At 36.0% G+C, this 18,368-nt stretch overlaps 1 protein-coding gene across 1 annotated transcript in view; it reads left to right on the top strand.

The window, feature by feature from the left end:
• Positions 1–1,891: 1,891 nt before the first annotated feature.
• LOC113228682 (protein yellow-like) overlaps positions 1,892–18,368 on the top strand; it is a 30,343-nt gene continuing 13,866 nt past the window's right edge. Inside the window, exons 1-3 of the mRNA XM_026462037.1 lie at positions 1,892–1,995; positions 10,404–10,633; positions 14,937–15,106. Of these exons, the coding sequence (XP_026317822.1) occupies positions 10,417–10,633; positions 14,937–15,106 (387 nt within the window). The 5' untranslated portion in view covers positions 1,892–1,995; positions 10,404–10,416. The remainder of the gene's footprint in view (positions 1,996–10,403; positions 10,634–14,936; positions 15,107–18,368) is intronic.

Genomic DNA, 18,368 nt, shown 5'->3' with positions numbered 1-18,368 from the left:
CATTTATCTGTAACAAAAACACAAAAATATTAATTTACTTTATTAGTAATACTGGCTATTTTTAAACCTTTGCATAAAAAAAACGTTGATGCGCGCGCATGCCTAATTTGTGGACAAGTAAAAATTATTTCGCGCGCTTTTTCTTTTCGCTGTATTTTTTTTATTTGAAAATGTCGTTAAGTAGTGATGAATTTATTAATTTGACACCGCCACAAGTCTTAAACGCAGTCAAAAAGGCTACTCTAAGCCTCTTACCTGAAAAATCGACCGATAGAAATCAAGAATCAAGCGTATCTAAATTTCATCATATGGAAAACAAGCAAAGATGCAAATTCATTTTCAGAAAATGTGTTTTTAGCCTATTTCATGGAACTTTCTCAAAAATATAAGTCAAGCTCATTGTAGTGCTACTATTCAATGCTAAAAAGCACTATGAAAACAGACCATGGTATTGATATCAAGTCATACTCCAACTTGATAGCATTTCTAAAAAGACGCTCAAATGGCCATGAATGTAAAAAGTCGAAAGTATTTTCGGCTGACAATATCAAGAAGTTCCTAAAAGAAGCTCCGGATTGGCAATGGTGCATGTAGACGTCAAGAGTTGGCAAACATAACAACTAATGATGTCGAGAACCATGGGCGGGTTCTTCTTGTCCAGGTCAAAAACACAAAAAATAAAATTCCAAGGTCGTTCACAATACCCCTACCTCACAAGGCCCCTTTTTACAACGTAGTGAAGAAATACGAAGCGCTTCGTTCAACAAAAGCTAATTCCAACAGATTTTTTCAAAATTACCATAATGGAAAATGCACTAACCAACCCATTGGCATTAATAAATTGGGAGCAATGCCGAAAGAAATTGCCACTTTCTTAAATTTGCCTCAAGCACATGAATACACAGGGCACAGTTTCAGAAGGTCCTCGGCTACATTGCTCGCCGATTCAGGTGTGGACTTATTGACACTAAAACGCCACGGAGGATGGCGGTCAAGCAATGTAGCCGAAGGATACATAGAAAACTCGATAAGAAATAAAGAAGAAATTAGCTCTCGCATTACAAGGAACATAAATTTGGAGTCAAGTGTTGACTTTCAACCATCTACGAGCACACACGCGTACATTCCACCATCGTCGCCGCAGCCGCAACCGCCTCCGCCGCCGCCACCGACTGCAGAACTCTGTGCTCTCGTTTCTCCTACTTTCACTCAAGAGAGTGAGAGAGAGACTGGGGAGATTGTAACTAATAATAATAACTTGACAACATTAAAAATACCAACTGGCAACGTAACAATCATTTTTAAAAATTGTTCAAATTTCTATAATGCTTTAACAAGTATTTAAAGATTTATTCGTTTAAGAAAGTCAGAGTCTTATTTATTTCCTCGCAAATATGTTATAAAACGTCGTATGACATACGTGCGCTTTGAAAATTACCGCACTTATATCATAATGTACTATTATTAATTCATTGTACTGGTATACCATTTGTTCATTATGTCACTTAATCATTATATCTAGTGTTTGTTACACTAAAGGTTTATTATATACATTGAAATTAGCCTTTTGTTGTTACAACTTTTGTTGATTATATACAGTGAGTGATTATACCTTTAGAAATTATATAAAATGTTGTTATATAAAGTGAAAATCGATTATTTGGTTGTTATATCTTCCATTACACACCCGCATGCAACACCTGGCGACAAGCTTCGTATTTCGAATTTCTATTTATTGAATTTGATATTTAAGTAAAATAAAACAAGAATTAATGTTTAAAAGTCCTATTTAATTAAATAATAACATTATTTGAATATTAAAACTAAATTTAATTGAATAATTCTGTTTCACCGGAACGTATTAAAAATGTGAAAATTGCGTTCCGTTTTTGACACGTTGCGATTCGCAAAGTTCAAGTTGAGATATAAAAGTTAAATCATTTTTGGTGAGACATCATTCTTTTGCTGGAGCTCGAAAATACTACTTGAAATATTGTAAGTACTTGTGTTCTGATATTTATAATCGTATTTATGCTTGTGCAATTGTTTGCAAATTATTGTGTTTAGTTGATAAGTTTTATCATTTGCAATAAGGATCCAGTACTAAATAATAATAATAAAATAATAATAAAATAATAATAAATATAAATAAATAAATAAAACTTATAATCATTCATCAGATTTTACTTTAACAGCGTGACAGGCGCAGTGGCAGTGTCCTTCATAGCGTGACCAGTTCATATGGACAATCCCCTGTAATGTTCACTTTGTGACAACTTTTCTGTGATATACATAGGGCGCACTATAAGTTTCCGGACCAACTTACATAAACAATAATTAAAAAGTAATTATATTTCAAAATGGAACTCTTTGGCTGTAGAACATACAGTTTGTTTCATCTGACTGTCACTTATTTTTACATTGTGGCATCATTTTGGAAATTGGTTGTCTACATCACCAAAGATTTAACTCGGAAATTGAAAATTTGTGAAAATTAGTAAATAGTATGATTTTCTACGACTTTAAGTGTAATTTAATAGCTCAGCGGAGCTTTGCTCGGCTTCAAACTGGTTTTGGCGATGAAGCACCGTGCAAGACGACTATTTATAGGTGATTTGCAGAATTCAAACGCGGTCGTGTGAATCTCAGTGACGAATTTCGTGATGATCGCCCGTCTGCTGCTAACAAAAACATCGATGCTATGCGTCGTATGATCAAAACAGACAGGCATGTGACATACCATGAGATTCGGGCATCTTTAGGCATAGGCATAAGTCAAATACAATCAATGCTACACAAACATTTGGGTGTGAAAAAGCTGTGCTCTCGGTGGATCCCACACAATTTGACTGAGGCTCAAAAGACGGATCCCGTCACTTGGTGCAATGCCATGCTAACCAGATTCAACGAAGGGGCGTTAAATTTAGTGTGGGACATAGTAACAGGTGACGAAACACGTATTTATAGTTACGATCGCAAAACAAAGCTGCAATCGAGCGTATGGGTCTTTCGAGATGAGCTGAAACCAACCATAGTGATGCCCGTGCAAAGTGCCCTTAAGCGGATGACTGCTTCTTTTTTTAATAAAACTGGAAACGTGGCTACTTTACTTTACGTGGTTGCTTTGGAGAATTGTACCGTGAATAGTGATTGGCGCACAACCATTTGTTTGCTGGAAGTTATTGACAAACTCCGTAAAAATAACCGTAAACCCCGTATTATCTTGCACCACGATAATGACAGTTCTCACACGGTCAGACAGACAAAAATTTTTTGAAGGTGAACAACGTTGACCTTATGAGCCATCCCGCGTACAGTCCCGACCTGGCACCTTGTGACTTTTATTTATTTCCAAAAATTAAGAACCAGTTACGCGGTCAACCATTTTCATCACCTGAAGAGGCTATCGAAGAGTATGACAAATATGTTTCAGAGATTGGCACGGAGGCAAGGCATAAATGTTTTCAAAATTGGTTCATTCCTATGAAAAAGTGCATTAGCGCTAACGGAGAATATTTTGAGTAACAGTATATTCATTTCTGACCATTTATGGTATTTTTTTCTTGTTCATTCCGGAAACTTATAGTGCGCCCAACATATTACTAACCTCAAGAAGAATTTTGTTTTTGTTGTTCGTCAATGACCGATGCATTAAACTTTCTTATGAGAGCAATTTCTCTCCATGCTCTTTCTGTCTTGCTATTGACCACCTTAAGTAATACCGTTTACGTGGCTTCTAAGAGATTCACTGCAATTATTCTGTCACGTCGAAGAACCCAAACAATTCAAACAGTTTTTGTTTTCTTGTTGGCTCAAATCTTTTCATTTCCTTTTTATTTGTACGTTTGGTTTCTAAATTTTTAACTATGTTTTCCATAGGTGTTATGAATAATACGCTCGTCCAAAATAATCAATCTTTCGTTTGTTTCTGTCAGAAATAAGTGTCTCCTAGCAATTGTTTTTTGAAGTGCTCATAAGTTGTAGGTTATACAAGACATCCTTTGAAGCCCATCAGCCCAGAATGCTATTTCATACAGCCTTATGTCGCTCTCGCGCAAGTCACGCCCTGTCGTGCTAACCCTAGTGTATTATTACCCCATACAATAAAACCGTGACGCAATATGGATTCTGCATACGTACGCCCTATATGTGCTTGTGACAGCTTTCTTATTTATTCTATGTTTCAGCTTTTTTAAGATATTAACTTAAACTTATTGATTTTCGTACATTTTCTCGACGTGAGTTTTAAATTCACTGTGAAGTCGTTTGCATTGTTTTAAGTACCGTGTTTACTACTATTTTAAAACAACTGACTTAATATAAGAAATGAATACAACAATTTTATAAGAAATGCTACGGTGACGTAATTGTCATATTGGCAAATATGTATTCAATTGTGCCAAAATTATAATTACATCAATGTAGCACCAAATGAGCAAATAGTTCTCACTATTTACCTATACGTGAAAGACGTGTAGGCATATTGTACAACATAACGTTATGTTTATTTTAGAAACGGAACAAAGGAATAAAATTCCTAAATAGCAAATCCAACCATTAAAATATTAAAATTTAGGCGCTATTTGTAAAAATGAATGTTCATGCGTGGTGAGGGTGGCCTTAGAGGTGGATGGTTTTCTTCAAAATCAAATGGGACCACTATGGAGGTACCCTTTTTCCAACAAAAAAAGAATCATGAAAATCGGTTCACAAACACCGGAGTTATCGCGTAACATACGTACAAAAAAACAAACAGTGTAATTGAGAACCTCCTCCTTTTTTTGAAGTCGGTTAAAAATGGATGAAATTGGGTCTTCGCGGACAAATCCCCATAATTCAGTCTTATATTTTTCATAGATATTTATCAATTTCAATAAAAATGGAAATAAATTAATTTGCTACTTCGCAAATCCAGTGGTTCTTAAACAGAGGCCGTAGTTTCGAATGTCAGAGGTCCGGCCTCTGAATTATTCGGAATTTATGTAAGAATTTATCTGTTTTGTCTATATGCGTGTCTGTGCTTGTGTAATAAACAGTTTTCTTTCTAAATTAAATTTGAAATTTACTTTGAGCTTTTCGATGAAACGTCGTGATGAAACCTGCATGTCGAAGAAGGTTCACGACCGCACTGGGCCAGTGTAGCGGACTATGGCCCAAATCTTCACCTGAGAGGAGACCCATTTCCAGTTGCGGGAGGTACAAATGTGTTAATCACGAACCCAGAGTAGAAGTTAAATCGTGCAAAATAGATAAACCTTGTGCTTTCGCGTCAGTGATATCTCACTGACTGACTCACTGTTTCCCTACCCGCTTAAACTTTTTGTCTTTATCCTTTGTATAATACACGCCTTACCCACGAAGTCTGCGTCTCAATTTTCTACGCACCCCCTTCGCTGACCAGCAACATACAAGAGTGATTTATTGTTGCTTTCGTTTGTTTTATCATTTTACTTGTGCATTGCATGATATTTTAATGGGCAAGCACATTTTTCCAACGATGATGACTGTCTGAGTTACACTCAAGGACATATTTAGAGTTCATAGTGTTCTTAATAGGAACTACCACTCACTGGCCACGTATACCAGAATGTTTAATGTGAAAAAAGAATGGCTTCGATCGTTTTTTGATTTCGATATAATATGTGGTCTGAGGTTCATAAGAACGTTTTTATCATAATTCAACCTTCTAAATACTACTGCTAAAGTTTTTTGACAACCACACCAATTACATAGTCTCAAACTAGTGAATTTGCCGTATAATGAGTACCAAAGCAGCGGCATTCACTCCGGGGCACTAGGCACTCAGAATACTCAGATCAGAAACAATTTAGAAAAGTTGTAACAAACCTATTTTATAGCAAAGACTACGCGGTAAAAACAGATTACTTAGAAAAAGACAAAATTCATTATATGAAGACAAATTTATTAAATCCAACAAAACGATCCTCTCCATAAAGACGCTAGAGAATAATTACTTGATAATAGTAAAAAAACGTCTCAAAAGTGTATTTTAGTTATAAGACAGGAATATTTAGTCCAAGAGCAAATTAATTTACTACAAGTCACAAAGCCACTCTAGATTCAACAAAATATTTATTTGTTAGTAGAAATATCCGAGTTTGATTTTTAAAAAAAAGAATGAAGAATTGAGAGGTACTTAATTATTTGACTGAAGATTTATGTTTTCTAATATCAAAAAGGGTAAATTTACAGGGTTATGGACCCAATAGTATGTCTCACTGGCGATGGCGTGAAAGCACACAGTTCAGTGCGAAACCTTAAAAGTAGCAGAAAGAAATAAGACGGAATCTTCCCAAATAGCAGTGGCGTGATGGAACTAATTGCATGTTAAAGTTGTGCTTGTTACACAAGTGTAGTTTGATTTCATGCTGTAACCAAATTTCTTAAATTATGACTATAAATAAAATCCTAACAAACTAGAGATACTACGTATTGTTTCTTTGGATAAATGACTGTTTATAATTTTTATTATTACAAGCACAAGTTAAAGTAATCGTTACCGCGTGCGCCTTCGGCAACATGTCACAACATTGACTATGAAAACGCAACGAAATGTTGCTTTGAGAATATACTCTAGAATTTAGAATATTGATCTGAATAGAAAACTACTTCTTTTTTGTTTAAGAATATATTTTCTTAAAACACACCCAAGAAATTTTGAATTCATTTAAGATTATTTAAATTTGATGTAAGAGGTAAAAATTTCTCGATGTAAGTAATGTCCAATTAATTGATTAGAAATGAAATAAAATCTTGAAGTGAACGTATTTGTCTCAAAGTTAGAATAAAGTTAAGAGTAAAATTGTATTAGAATAAGATATAAGCAGTATTTTTGTAATGACAATATTTTATTACTTTATAAACATTTTTTCAGAATTAGCAAATATTTTGAGAAATTTTTTTAGTACAAATCCTTCTTTTCTGTGTACTAATCAGTTTTGTTTGTTTTTTGTAGTTCTTTAAAAATCCGCTAGTTGGCATTGACCCTTTTACTTAATTTCTGCATCGCGGTCATCGACTTACCAACAACGATCGCTGTCTTAAGATTTTCCCTCGAATTGGTCACTACTTGAACCGAATTTTATTTATGCGTGAGATACATCAAAACTATTGATACATTTCTAGGGGTCGTATTCCAGAACTCTACTCAATGCTCAAATCAGGACTTGAGCATGAATAAAAGCACTAGAAATGATACTCAAGTCCTTGCCATTAGGGTCGTATTTCCAGTGCTTGAAATCATTCTCAAGTCCTGACTTGAGCGTTGAGTAGAGTTTTGGAATACGACACTAGGAGTTGAGTCCTCGTGGGAACGACTGTCTGGACACCTATTTGATAGTGACTTTTATGCATTTGTACGTGTAGTACCGCTCCCGCCGGTTACAATTAACTTGGCACTTGATGATATACTTTTTATGAATAACACTTGAAACTGAACTGGAGGTCTTTTTTTTTACTCAATTTGGTAACGTCATCAAGTAAGAAAAGAACCTCCTCTACAAAGTTAATTTCCAAAATAGGACGTAGTTATAATAAAAAGATCCAAGTCACAATTAGTAACTTTCAAGAAAATGGAAGTTGAAGTTTTCAAAATTTGAACTGCTGCTAGAATTTTCTGTTGGAGCAGAATGCTACACATGAAGAGAGAAACAAGGATAAATAATAATTAGGTACTGTAAATTTCGGTGTGTTTACATTTTTTGACGCGACAAAAATGAAAACATCTGTTTACATACAGTGACACGAGATAAGGACGAATACAATTTGTTTTATTGTTCGTACGAGAACATAACATCATTTTCAAATTCAAATCATGACATAATTGGCCAGCCTAACATTTTATTAACTTTTACGATGTGCATAGTAAAACTATTTCGACATTCTCAACCGATAATTTTTTTCGTCAAATTAAAGTTTTCAGTACATAGTTTCATATCAATTACTAAACGTACCGTAGATTAATAATTAAGGTAGATTTTTTTTTGATTAAGGACTTGAATCATTTTAATTTTGTATGGCAAAAACAACTTTTTTAAGTTTTTTTCGTTTTGCAAAAATGATCCTAAATGTGCAAAAAGTGTATATTAATTGTCCTATTTTAATTAAATAAATATTTTCAACAATTTTAAGGCATCTTAGATAATTTTCCTATATTTTGAACTAAAAAAACACTCCATTGTAACATAACTTCATCATTTTCTACAGTGATAAAAATTGTAAACTTACTCTAGCTTTGGAAATGAAACTATTTTTCCGGATTTAAATCGCGTATATTTGTTTTTTTTCAAACAAACCGACGTCTCGGGCCCTTTACAGGTTCCATGGTGATGGTTTTTCACGAAAAATGTAATTTTTTGACAATATTCAGGTGCATTAAAATATATTTTAAAATTATTTTTCATTCTATTTTTCCTCTATAAATCGAAGACTAGTTGCTTCAGGAATTATTTTATGAAAAAAACTTGACTTATTTATTTATTTAAATCTCGAAGAAGAAGAGATGTTCATGAAAAAAATGTAGATGTTTTTTTGACACTTTTTAAATTCATGTTCTATGCTTTATTAATTAAATTTTTTTAATAGGATATTGTTAAAGTAATTATATAATTTCAACCACAACACAAAACAATGAGCGGATATTTAAAAAAAAGCGATCGAAACAAATTTATAAACTGCGAACATTTTTTTCAGAAAGATACTTTTTGAAATGCTTCTGTGTAATAAGGGAATTTCAGTGTAGTATATAGACCGTTGTTGGTTGTCGCAAACTCGCTAAGGAACGATGGATGCAAGAAAACTAAATTTGTCAAAATATAAAACGTTACTAATCATCTAAAAATAAAAGTACACGTATAAGCCTATGCTAGGGTTATAACCTACGGTAAATAATAGGCTTATTGTATTAGTATACTTATCCCCAAGTGTGCGCAGGTAACTCACAGATCTGAGAACAAAATCCAAATTATGACACTTAAATTATGCTTTGAAGTTTCAAACTTATTCTAATATTCATCTGATTCTTTACCGAAATCCAGTGTCTTTCCAAAACCATCACAGTCATCGAATGCCTTCAAGTCACCTTTCACATTTTCATAAAGCGGCCGGACTTCGTTTGGTATTAAATTTAACCTGATGTCATTAAGCCTAGCCTCATCTATCGCCTTAGCTTTTGTCCATAGTGGCGTTAAACTATCCATTGTTATGTCAATATGAGGATCGACCGCTCCCACTTGCTTTCCTCTAAACGTTTTCTGTGTGTAAGTACCTGATGAATTTCCTTAAAATTTGTTCGCACATAAATCAAATATTTTTCATCTTTTCTCAGGAAAATTTCAATTAAAATTTCGATTAATTTTATACCCTGTTCTATTTGTACAGTTCTTAAGAACTTATCTGATTTTATTTGCATTACTTTTAATGAGTTTGCTTTCTACTTTTCTACTTTTAATGAGTTTGAAGACGTTTACGTCTTCACAATTTCCATATTCCTAACATCAGACGTAGACTAAATTCCTTTAGTTAAGGTCACAAAAGCACTTTTCGGCCCAACGACGCTCCTTACTTCGGACATACTTTTAATTCTTTTAGTTAAGAAATGTATTGTGGAAGTTTAATATAACTATTATCCATATATTTTCTCGTTTTTATTTCACCTCCACTGCAGTCACCCTATATTATTAACTCTGTCCAAACTACCACAAACACAACAATAAACATTTCTAATAGTTGATGTGATTTTTGAAACACCGAGCGACCGCTTTAATTCTATGATCAATGGCGCGTGTAACGACTTAAAATAATAAAGAAATAAAAATAAAGAAAGTATATAAAGAAATATACGAAGACAATAAATATAGAAGGAAATCAACTTAAAAAATAAAAGAAATAAAGTGGCTTTTCCTAAAAAAAATTGAATATGTTTGGATTTTTATGGTATTATAAAAAAATATTTTATAGTCCTTGTTAAGTGACGAACATAGTTTATTCTCAAGATGATACCTGACGAAACCTGTGCTACACTTCTGAACCAATATGGTAATTAGTTTATAAACAGGCAACAATTTTAATTTATTACGCTAATACGTGAATAGGAAACAAATTCCACGGAAAAAATACAATGTTGTGTTTTTGATATTATATTTTCCAAATATTGTAATATAGTTAATATTTTTTTAAATAATGAGAAAAGGCTACTTTTGGCACATATTAATTAAAATAAAAAACAACTACATATTTTGATCCTTTTACATTTCTTACTCGTAAATATTACTCAATTGTGTTTGATATTTATTAATCTCAGGTCGATATTTTAAAAATAAAACAAATTTTAGAAACTGTTTATAAACAGGATTGACAGCAAAATTTGTTTTTTTCCTCAACAGATTTCAAGCAGTGATGTCTTACGAATTCCAGAGATTTTTCTTCTTTACCTTCTGCCTGGCGTACTGCTGGCCAGGACTCTGCGCTGAAAGCAATCTAAGGGTGGTCAATCAATGGGCTGAATTGGAATTCGTCTTCCCTAATGAAGAAACCAAGCAGATTGCTTTGACCAAACGGCATTATGTGCCGGGCAAGTCTGTGCCTATTGACGTAGACATTCAATATAGACATGGTGAGTCACAAACAACTCGACGAATTCATTGCAATATGGATTCGGATAACTTTTCAGAAAGTTTTTCTGTTGAAGCATATACGCAGCGAAGAAAAACATTATTTTATTTAAATTAAGCTATTGAAGACTCTAAAACTATGTTTAAATGTTATTAAAAAACCATATTCGCGCACACACATTACTTGTTCACTTAGAGCGCGTCACTTCAGAGGTAAACAAATCGGACAATGTGCTCTTGCTATTGGCTAGAGTTTTACTTATAATAATGACAATAAATCTTTATTTCAGTAATATAATTAATTTTACATGAACAGTGGATTGTACCAAAGCTATAAATGCACTTCACAATTTTCGTGTTTAATTTTTGCGTTTCCAAAATATCTCAAAACAAACAATTCTTAAGCTCTAATTTTAAATTTAAATTGAATCTTAAAACGTGTTTGTGTGTGTGTGCGCGCGTGCGTGTCGGCGCGTACGTGTGTGGCAGTGTGTGTGTCAAGCGCGCGTGTGTGTTTGTGTGTGTGTTTTTAACTTGTTGTCATAGACAAAGAAATTAGTGTTTTTAAAGCAAGTGTTCCAGTTGATCTTCGGTTTCCTCGTCAGATTTGGATTGTAGCTATTTCGAAATAGGTTTCTTGAAGTCTTCATAAATTTTGGCGTATATTTCTAATTCATTATAAATTAAATTGTACACTTGGGTCCATCGCTTGTTGAATCGTTTGTTTGCAATTGTTGTATTTACTTTAGGTACTTATACCGCAATGTCTTTTCTTCTCCTTTTCGGAATATTTAGATCATATTTTCGAGATCTATGTTGTCTGAGTACAGATTGACTGATGTAGAGTTGGACTTCATAAAAGCTGCTAGTGGAAAACCTTCTTTTTTAAAATACATTGTTTTAACCAATTTGCATTGCGCACGTTCCAACTCAAGAGAACGAGTTTTAGCACTTCCACGTTATACAGGAATAAAATAAATCAATACAGATTGAACCAAACTCACCTATATTTCCTTAAATCCCTGGCGACGAGCTCCCTCACAGCCTAGCAACTGATCCTGGTACTACATATCTTAGAGTTTTGTAAGTCCAATTAAGTTTAATTAAATTTTTATTGAATTGATATTCAATTATTTTTGAGAAATTACTCCACTAGTTTGTTATAATTATTAATACAAAGATCGAACACTCAAAAAAAATTCCTTCGATCCACACGGTTTGCACGGTATGCAAGAAGACGTCGGTTCGAATCCGACCGAGTGTTCGATCTTTGTATTAATAATTATAACATCTAGTGGAGTAATTTCACAAAAAATAATTGAATATCAATTCAATAAAAGTTTAATTAATACAGTGAATAGCGACATCTCTCGCCAGGACTGGTAGCTGTAAAGGTACTAACTGGGTGATAAATCTTTCATAGATTTCTCATAGATGGCGGTACGACTTAAAAGTCGTTGAAAAACCAAATACAAAGACACGGCGCAAGCACATAGAAAAATTCGTGAGGTCCGTTGGTTCGTTCCGTGGCTTAGTTGGTATAGCGTCTGGCACGGTATGCAAGAAGACGTCTTTTCGAATCCGACCGGATCGAAGGAATTTTTTCTGAATGTTCGATCTTTGTATTAATAATTATAACCAATTAAGTTTTCTTACTCTTTTAATAACGTGTTTGAGGTCTGGATACTAAGAGAGTCGCTGGTCCACAAAAACACCCAAATACTGTGATTGTGGAACTGTTATCACAAAATGTGCAGTTACGAGTGTTACCTACCACATGTGGATTTGCAATTGTGAAACTTTATGTAAAAATTATTTTTGGACTGAGTGTCATTATTTGTACTAAAACAGATGTCGTTTATGTTATTAGTATTTAACGTAAAATAATTGTTTCTTAACCATCTGCTCACACGCACCAATCTTCGTTTCGCACTAGACTTCAGAGCATTTCAAGAATTATCATTGAATGCAATGGCCGTGTTATCTGCATAAGAGAAGATATTAGCATTCTTGATCTGTTTATCGTCATTTATATATATATACAAGCAAAATCGCAGGACCAAGAACGCTACCTTGGGGTACGCCGTACAAAACCTCTTCGCACCCATTGATTTGGTTATCTAATTTCACTGTTTGCTTCCCATTTGTCAAGTATTCAGTGATATGTACAAAGTAGAGTACCTCTTCTTACCCATCTTTTCTTTCTTTGGTGTAAATCATTGAATTTCATCTGTACGTTGTTGATACTTCTCTATGGAAAATCATTAGGCTGCAACTACACAGAAAGCGCTTGGAAATTGCACTGTAAAGCACGGAGTTGATTGTTTGAGATCTATACAGCGAAACGGGATACCCAGTAGTATCATATTCTAATATTTAATTTTACGGTAAACACTGTTACTGTCCATGAAAGGGTTAAAATAAAAATGCAAGGTTGTATCCAAAAGTATAGTTATAATTGTGTCAAAAAACAAATCTTAATAATATTGAACACTACACTCAGAGTAATACGTAATACTTCATTTGTTTCGGACAATCGCAAAATAATGAGCAATTATTTTGCGATTGTCCAACACAATTGAAGTGGGAATTATTAATCCGTGTCGACGAGGAAGGAAAAAGTGGATTATAAACAAATTGAATTCTAATTTAATTTGTTTATCTATCGACATGACCGACAACAAATTGTACTACTTATTACCCAAATCTAATGGCTCTGTAGCATTTTCTTCTACTTCTGCTGTTACACCTGGAGTACCACAAAGATCCATCCTTGTGCCTTTATTGTATGTTCTCTATAGTGCTGACATCATACATTGCGTTAAACATTGTAAAATATATATATACGCTGACGAAGTTCAGCTTTATCTTTCCTGTCGACCGAACGAAATTTAGTCAGCTGTAGAGAGGATCAATGACGATTCACGCTCGGCAGCGAGAGGTCCTGCGCTACAGTCCCCGTCATAGTGCGGCGCTGCTCATCCCACCGGCTACACACCTCTAGGGTGTGCTGCGCCGTGTCATCCACAGCGCCGCACTCGTGGCACGACGGGGACGGATCCCTCCTCGCCACCTTGTGCAGGTAGTGACCGAAGCAACTGTGCTCGGTCAGCACCTGCACAAGGTGGTACGACAGTGGCCCGTGGGACCGGTTTACCCACTCTACGAGGACAGGGCGGATCGCCTTTATGGTACGAGCGTCATAGGGGGGATCCGCCAAGCCCTCTTTCCCCCGGTCCCGCATGCGCTGCGCCGCGAGGCGGCGCTCCCACTCCACCTCTTGGGGAGCGGGTCGCTCGCCTCGGTCCCTCATTCCCCGCCGGTAGGTGCGGACCTCTGCCAGGACCTCGGCTTCGAGGTCCCACGGCGGAGTACCGGCGAGGACGCATGCGGCAGCGCAGGCCACCGTCATGTACGCCCTGCACATTCGCAGGGCAACCACCCTCTGGGGCCTCCTCAGCAGCGACTTCATCGCCGCTGATAAGGCCCCACTCCAAATGGGAGCCCCGTATAAGGCCATACTCCGGGTCACCCCGGCGTATAGCCTTCTGCATGGGATTCCGGCCTCCCGAGGTTGGGCAGGAGCCTGCCCAACGCCGATGCGGCGCCCACTATTCGGGGAGCCAGTTGCCGGAAATGCTCCCCGAAGTTCCATCGGCGGTCCAGGACAAGTCCCAGATATTTCATCTTGAACTTGACCGGGACCGATACTCCCGCGATGGAGATGTGGGCGCCTGCCGGCACCGCCCAACCTCTACCCCTCCCGCCGAAGACGGCCACATCCATCTTCGGCACGGCGACCTCGAGCCCCAGCAGTTGTATTCGGCGGACCACCATGTCCGCCGCTACTGAGGCTCTTCTGGCCGCCTCCTGGAAGGTGGTCCCCCGGAAGGCCACCAGCGTGGCGTGACGGATCCCTGGCATAGCGGTTTGCTGGAAGACGCTGGTTCGTATCCGGCCGCATCGAAGGAATTTTGTTTGGATGTCCGATCTTTGTATTATTATTATAACAAAACCAGTGGAGTAATTTCACAAAAATAATTGAATGTCATGACGGTGAAACATCCAGACATTGAATAAAATATTTACTTGTAAAATTAAAAGTTTTTGTTTCACAATATAGCTAAACCTAATGGCAAATTTTGAATATCAACCTAAATCTTATTGTAGAAGCGTAACCATTGCCCCTTAAATGAATTTGTGAGTTTTTGAACACGACTATCAAGAACAGCCAGTTTAAAGTTTGTAACTTAAATTGGTGTATTATTCCTTGCTTTGTCGACTAAACGCTGGATCCAATTTCAGGCACTCTATCGCCACGAGTATTCATAACTACACCTCGCATTCAAGAAGGTCGTCCCGTGACTCTGGGTACTGTGGACGAGATGGGCAAAATCTCTGGATACCCTAACTACTCCTGGCACGAAAATCAAGGCCAGAACTGCGAAGGAATAACTTCAGTATTTAGGACTATGGTAAGTGACCTCGATCAAGTAAAACACAAATAATACAAACATTTTTTATAAAAAAAAACCGACCTCAAAAGCTTGCTTGTCCGCTTTCGCTGTGTTGATTGACGTGGTCTCCTCAACGGTAACTGAAACGCACATTGAAGTCCTCGTCAAAACAAATCATTTGAGCCCAAACACAAGGAAGCCGATGTACACTGTTGAAGAGTTCCTATTTTAGGGGTTCTAACTTTAGTGATTGGTTTGGTGAGGAAATGAATTAAAATGAAATATTATTTTTTCATATCAAGAATTATAATGATATTACCACAATAATATTATCTACTATATTAGAATCACACTTATTATATTTATAACATACATCAAAAATGTCCAGCGATCAAGCACGTTTCTGTCAATTTTTTTTTTGAAAAATTACTGTAAATCAGGTTTTTTAACATTTTTGTTTTAATATTATTTTATAATTTGAATTCGAAAATGAAAGTGACCAAAAAAATTCAGTTATAATTCCATGCCATTAGGTTTACGTCAAAATGCCAAAGAGAAAGCTTACTTAGCAGTTTTCGTATATTTTCCACAAAGGCCGTTCATCGGGGAGCACTAACTTACTTATCCGCCGACTGTTTCTTGGCCACACTGGATAAATTCGTGACACGCCGCGGTCTCCCAGCCTGCTTTTGTTCAGATCGTGGGACAAATTTTATTGCGGTCAGGAAACATCTTGTTGATGTACAGAAATTTATGTCTGATAAGCGCAATCAGAATGACATTTTTAATGGCTGTGCTCAACGGCTGGTAAACTGGACATTTAACCCTCCTAGTGCACCACACATTGACGGTTTGTGGGAAAGTTGCGTTCGCACAACCAAGCATCATCTTGTGCGCTCTGTCGCCGAGAAGGCTCTGACGTTCGAAGCGCTTACTACACTCTTCTGTAAAACAGAGGCTATAATGAATTCGCGTCCTTTATGTGCTCTACTGGCTAGCGATAACCCTAATAAGTTTATGTTCTCACAGCAGATCATACAGTGCTTCTATTTTCTCAATGTCCTCTAGCAATCATCGGATTTCCGAATGCATACTATTTAATTTCCATGTCCATTAACTATTACGTTTAAAACCTATAACAATTTTTATTTTGAACGTTGTACTTTATTGTTGTTTTCTTTTACATATGCACTATATAGCGCTGTAAAACTATTTCGCTCTTTTTAATTAATTAACATCATCTTTTTAATTTTTAAATAACATTTACTCCATGCCAATAAGCAAGTTAACAAACAAAATAAAGTGTGCTTCTTTCATATAACTAAAAATGAATATTTTTCCGATTACTCGTTTAAAATATTCTTTACTGTTTCAATTGAAACACCACAAGCTACAGAAACACGTTTTTGGACTTTTTGAAAATAACCTTTGTCGTCTTACTTGAACGTATCGGCTTTTTGTTTCTTGTCATGATTTATATTTATATTTTTATTCCCACCATAAGCGGTTTTATGGTGTTCTAGGCTAAGAATAATAACTTATTCTTTTGTTTCCTTTCTCCTTAAATGGGAATGCTCCAAGCTGCTTTCGGTGCGGGGTGTACGGTAATCTGCCTGTGCTATTCAATCTATAATGACATCGAATGCCCCGCGCACTGACTAAAACGAAACTGGTAGCGTTGCGTCGGGTCGGGTGGGTCGGTGTTGACGCTGGCAGTCAGTGTCGCTGTATCAAAACTGTCAGATGTAATGAAACATCTTTTATGAATACTGACGTGTACGTAAACTTAGGTAAAACATAAATACTATGACTTCTATCAGATTGAAAATGTGGAATAGGTGCAATAATAATCTCAGTACAGGGTACTAAAAAAACTCAAAAGTTCGTGGAATTACATCGATATGCCAAGTTTTATTGAAATCGGTTAGCGGGAAGTGCGTAAAACTTGATTCATCCTCTAGTTCGCCACTATACGAGACTAAACACGGGTGATAATAAAAATCGGTGCTCACTGCTTAAAGTATATCGAGAGAAAAACGTCTTCATTTGGAGCATAGCAAAATCAACCATTAAAATAAATGCTCCTTATAAAATTTAGGCGCTTTAAGCTTTAGAGGTGGAATATTTTCTTCAAAATTAAATGGGATCACTATTGAGGTGCCCTCTTTCCAACAAAAAAAGAATCATCCATATCGGTTCACCAATGCCGCGTGTTGTCGCGTAACTTATATAAAAAAGAAAAACCTACAGTCGGATTGAAAACCTCCTCCTTTTTTGAAGTCGGTTAAAAAATAAAATACGTTTTTCTAAATTTGTGAATAAAATATTAATAAAAGTACTTCTCGGACGTGAGTGTTTTCTTTCAAAAAACGAATTTTTGCTTGATATGGCATTTATTATTTATTTCCGTTTATCTCTTCTATTTCTGTTTCTGATCACGTTATAATATAGACGTATAGGACTGTGCCATCTTCCTGCCCAAATACCCGCCAGCGTTGCCGTCGTAGTGAACGAAGGAACGCGTGAGTACTTCAATATGGTTTTAGCTAGAGTAACACAGGCAAAGGAATTAATTACGATATCGCCTTAAATACATTCCACCTACAGCCCATGGCTCGGCTTTCTTACGCCACACATGTGAACTGAAAATGTCACGTACAAAAAATTAAGAAAAAGTTATCTAGCTTCTTTCACTGACGGATATAAACGAAACAACTGACTTGACAACTGCAATAGCCGCTTATTATGCTAACACTCATTCCCACTTATGTTTCGGGGAAAGAGTGTGAACGCTGCAGACCATACTTCAAATAATTTAAAATGTTGACTTTGCTTTCTATATATATTCTTGCAAATTTATATTCTCGGAATGTGTAAGTTTGTTAAACAACATCCTGAATTCGTGAGAGTCTGAATGGCGGGTATATCTTAAAGGATCCTGACAAATTTGGTATCAAAAAAATGTACCTAATTCGTACTATTTAGTACCCCTGTTTAAAAAAATTGTACCTCCATCAGAACGAAGTTATAGCAATATCAAAGGTATACCCGCCGTATTGACTGTCAATATGGCGGGTATTTATTTAATAACTATTAAAACTTCTTATTCCAAAAATTTGTACCTTAATAGTACTCTGAAGTAAAGGAAACTCCAGCTCGATCTGCTGGTTAGTTTCTGAGAAATAAGACAAAATATTTTGAGATATCACAGTGCCGTGTGCATCTTAACGAATCCTGATATCCTGAATCCGGCTTTAATAAAATAAATTCCCCAAACTTT

This window comes from Hyposmocoma kahamanoa, unplaced genomic scaffold, assembly GCF_003589595.1.
Source record: "Hyposmocoma kahamanoa isolate Upper Pololo Valley unplaced genomic scaffold, ASM358959v1 236, whole genome shotgun sequence".
Classification (NCBI taxonomy): Eukaryota; Metazoa; Arthropoda; class Insecta; order Lepidoptera; family Cosmopterigidae; genus Hyposmocoma; species Hyposmocoma kahamanoa.
This window is presented reverse-complemented; position numbering and strand designations above follow the sequence as displayed.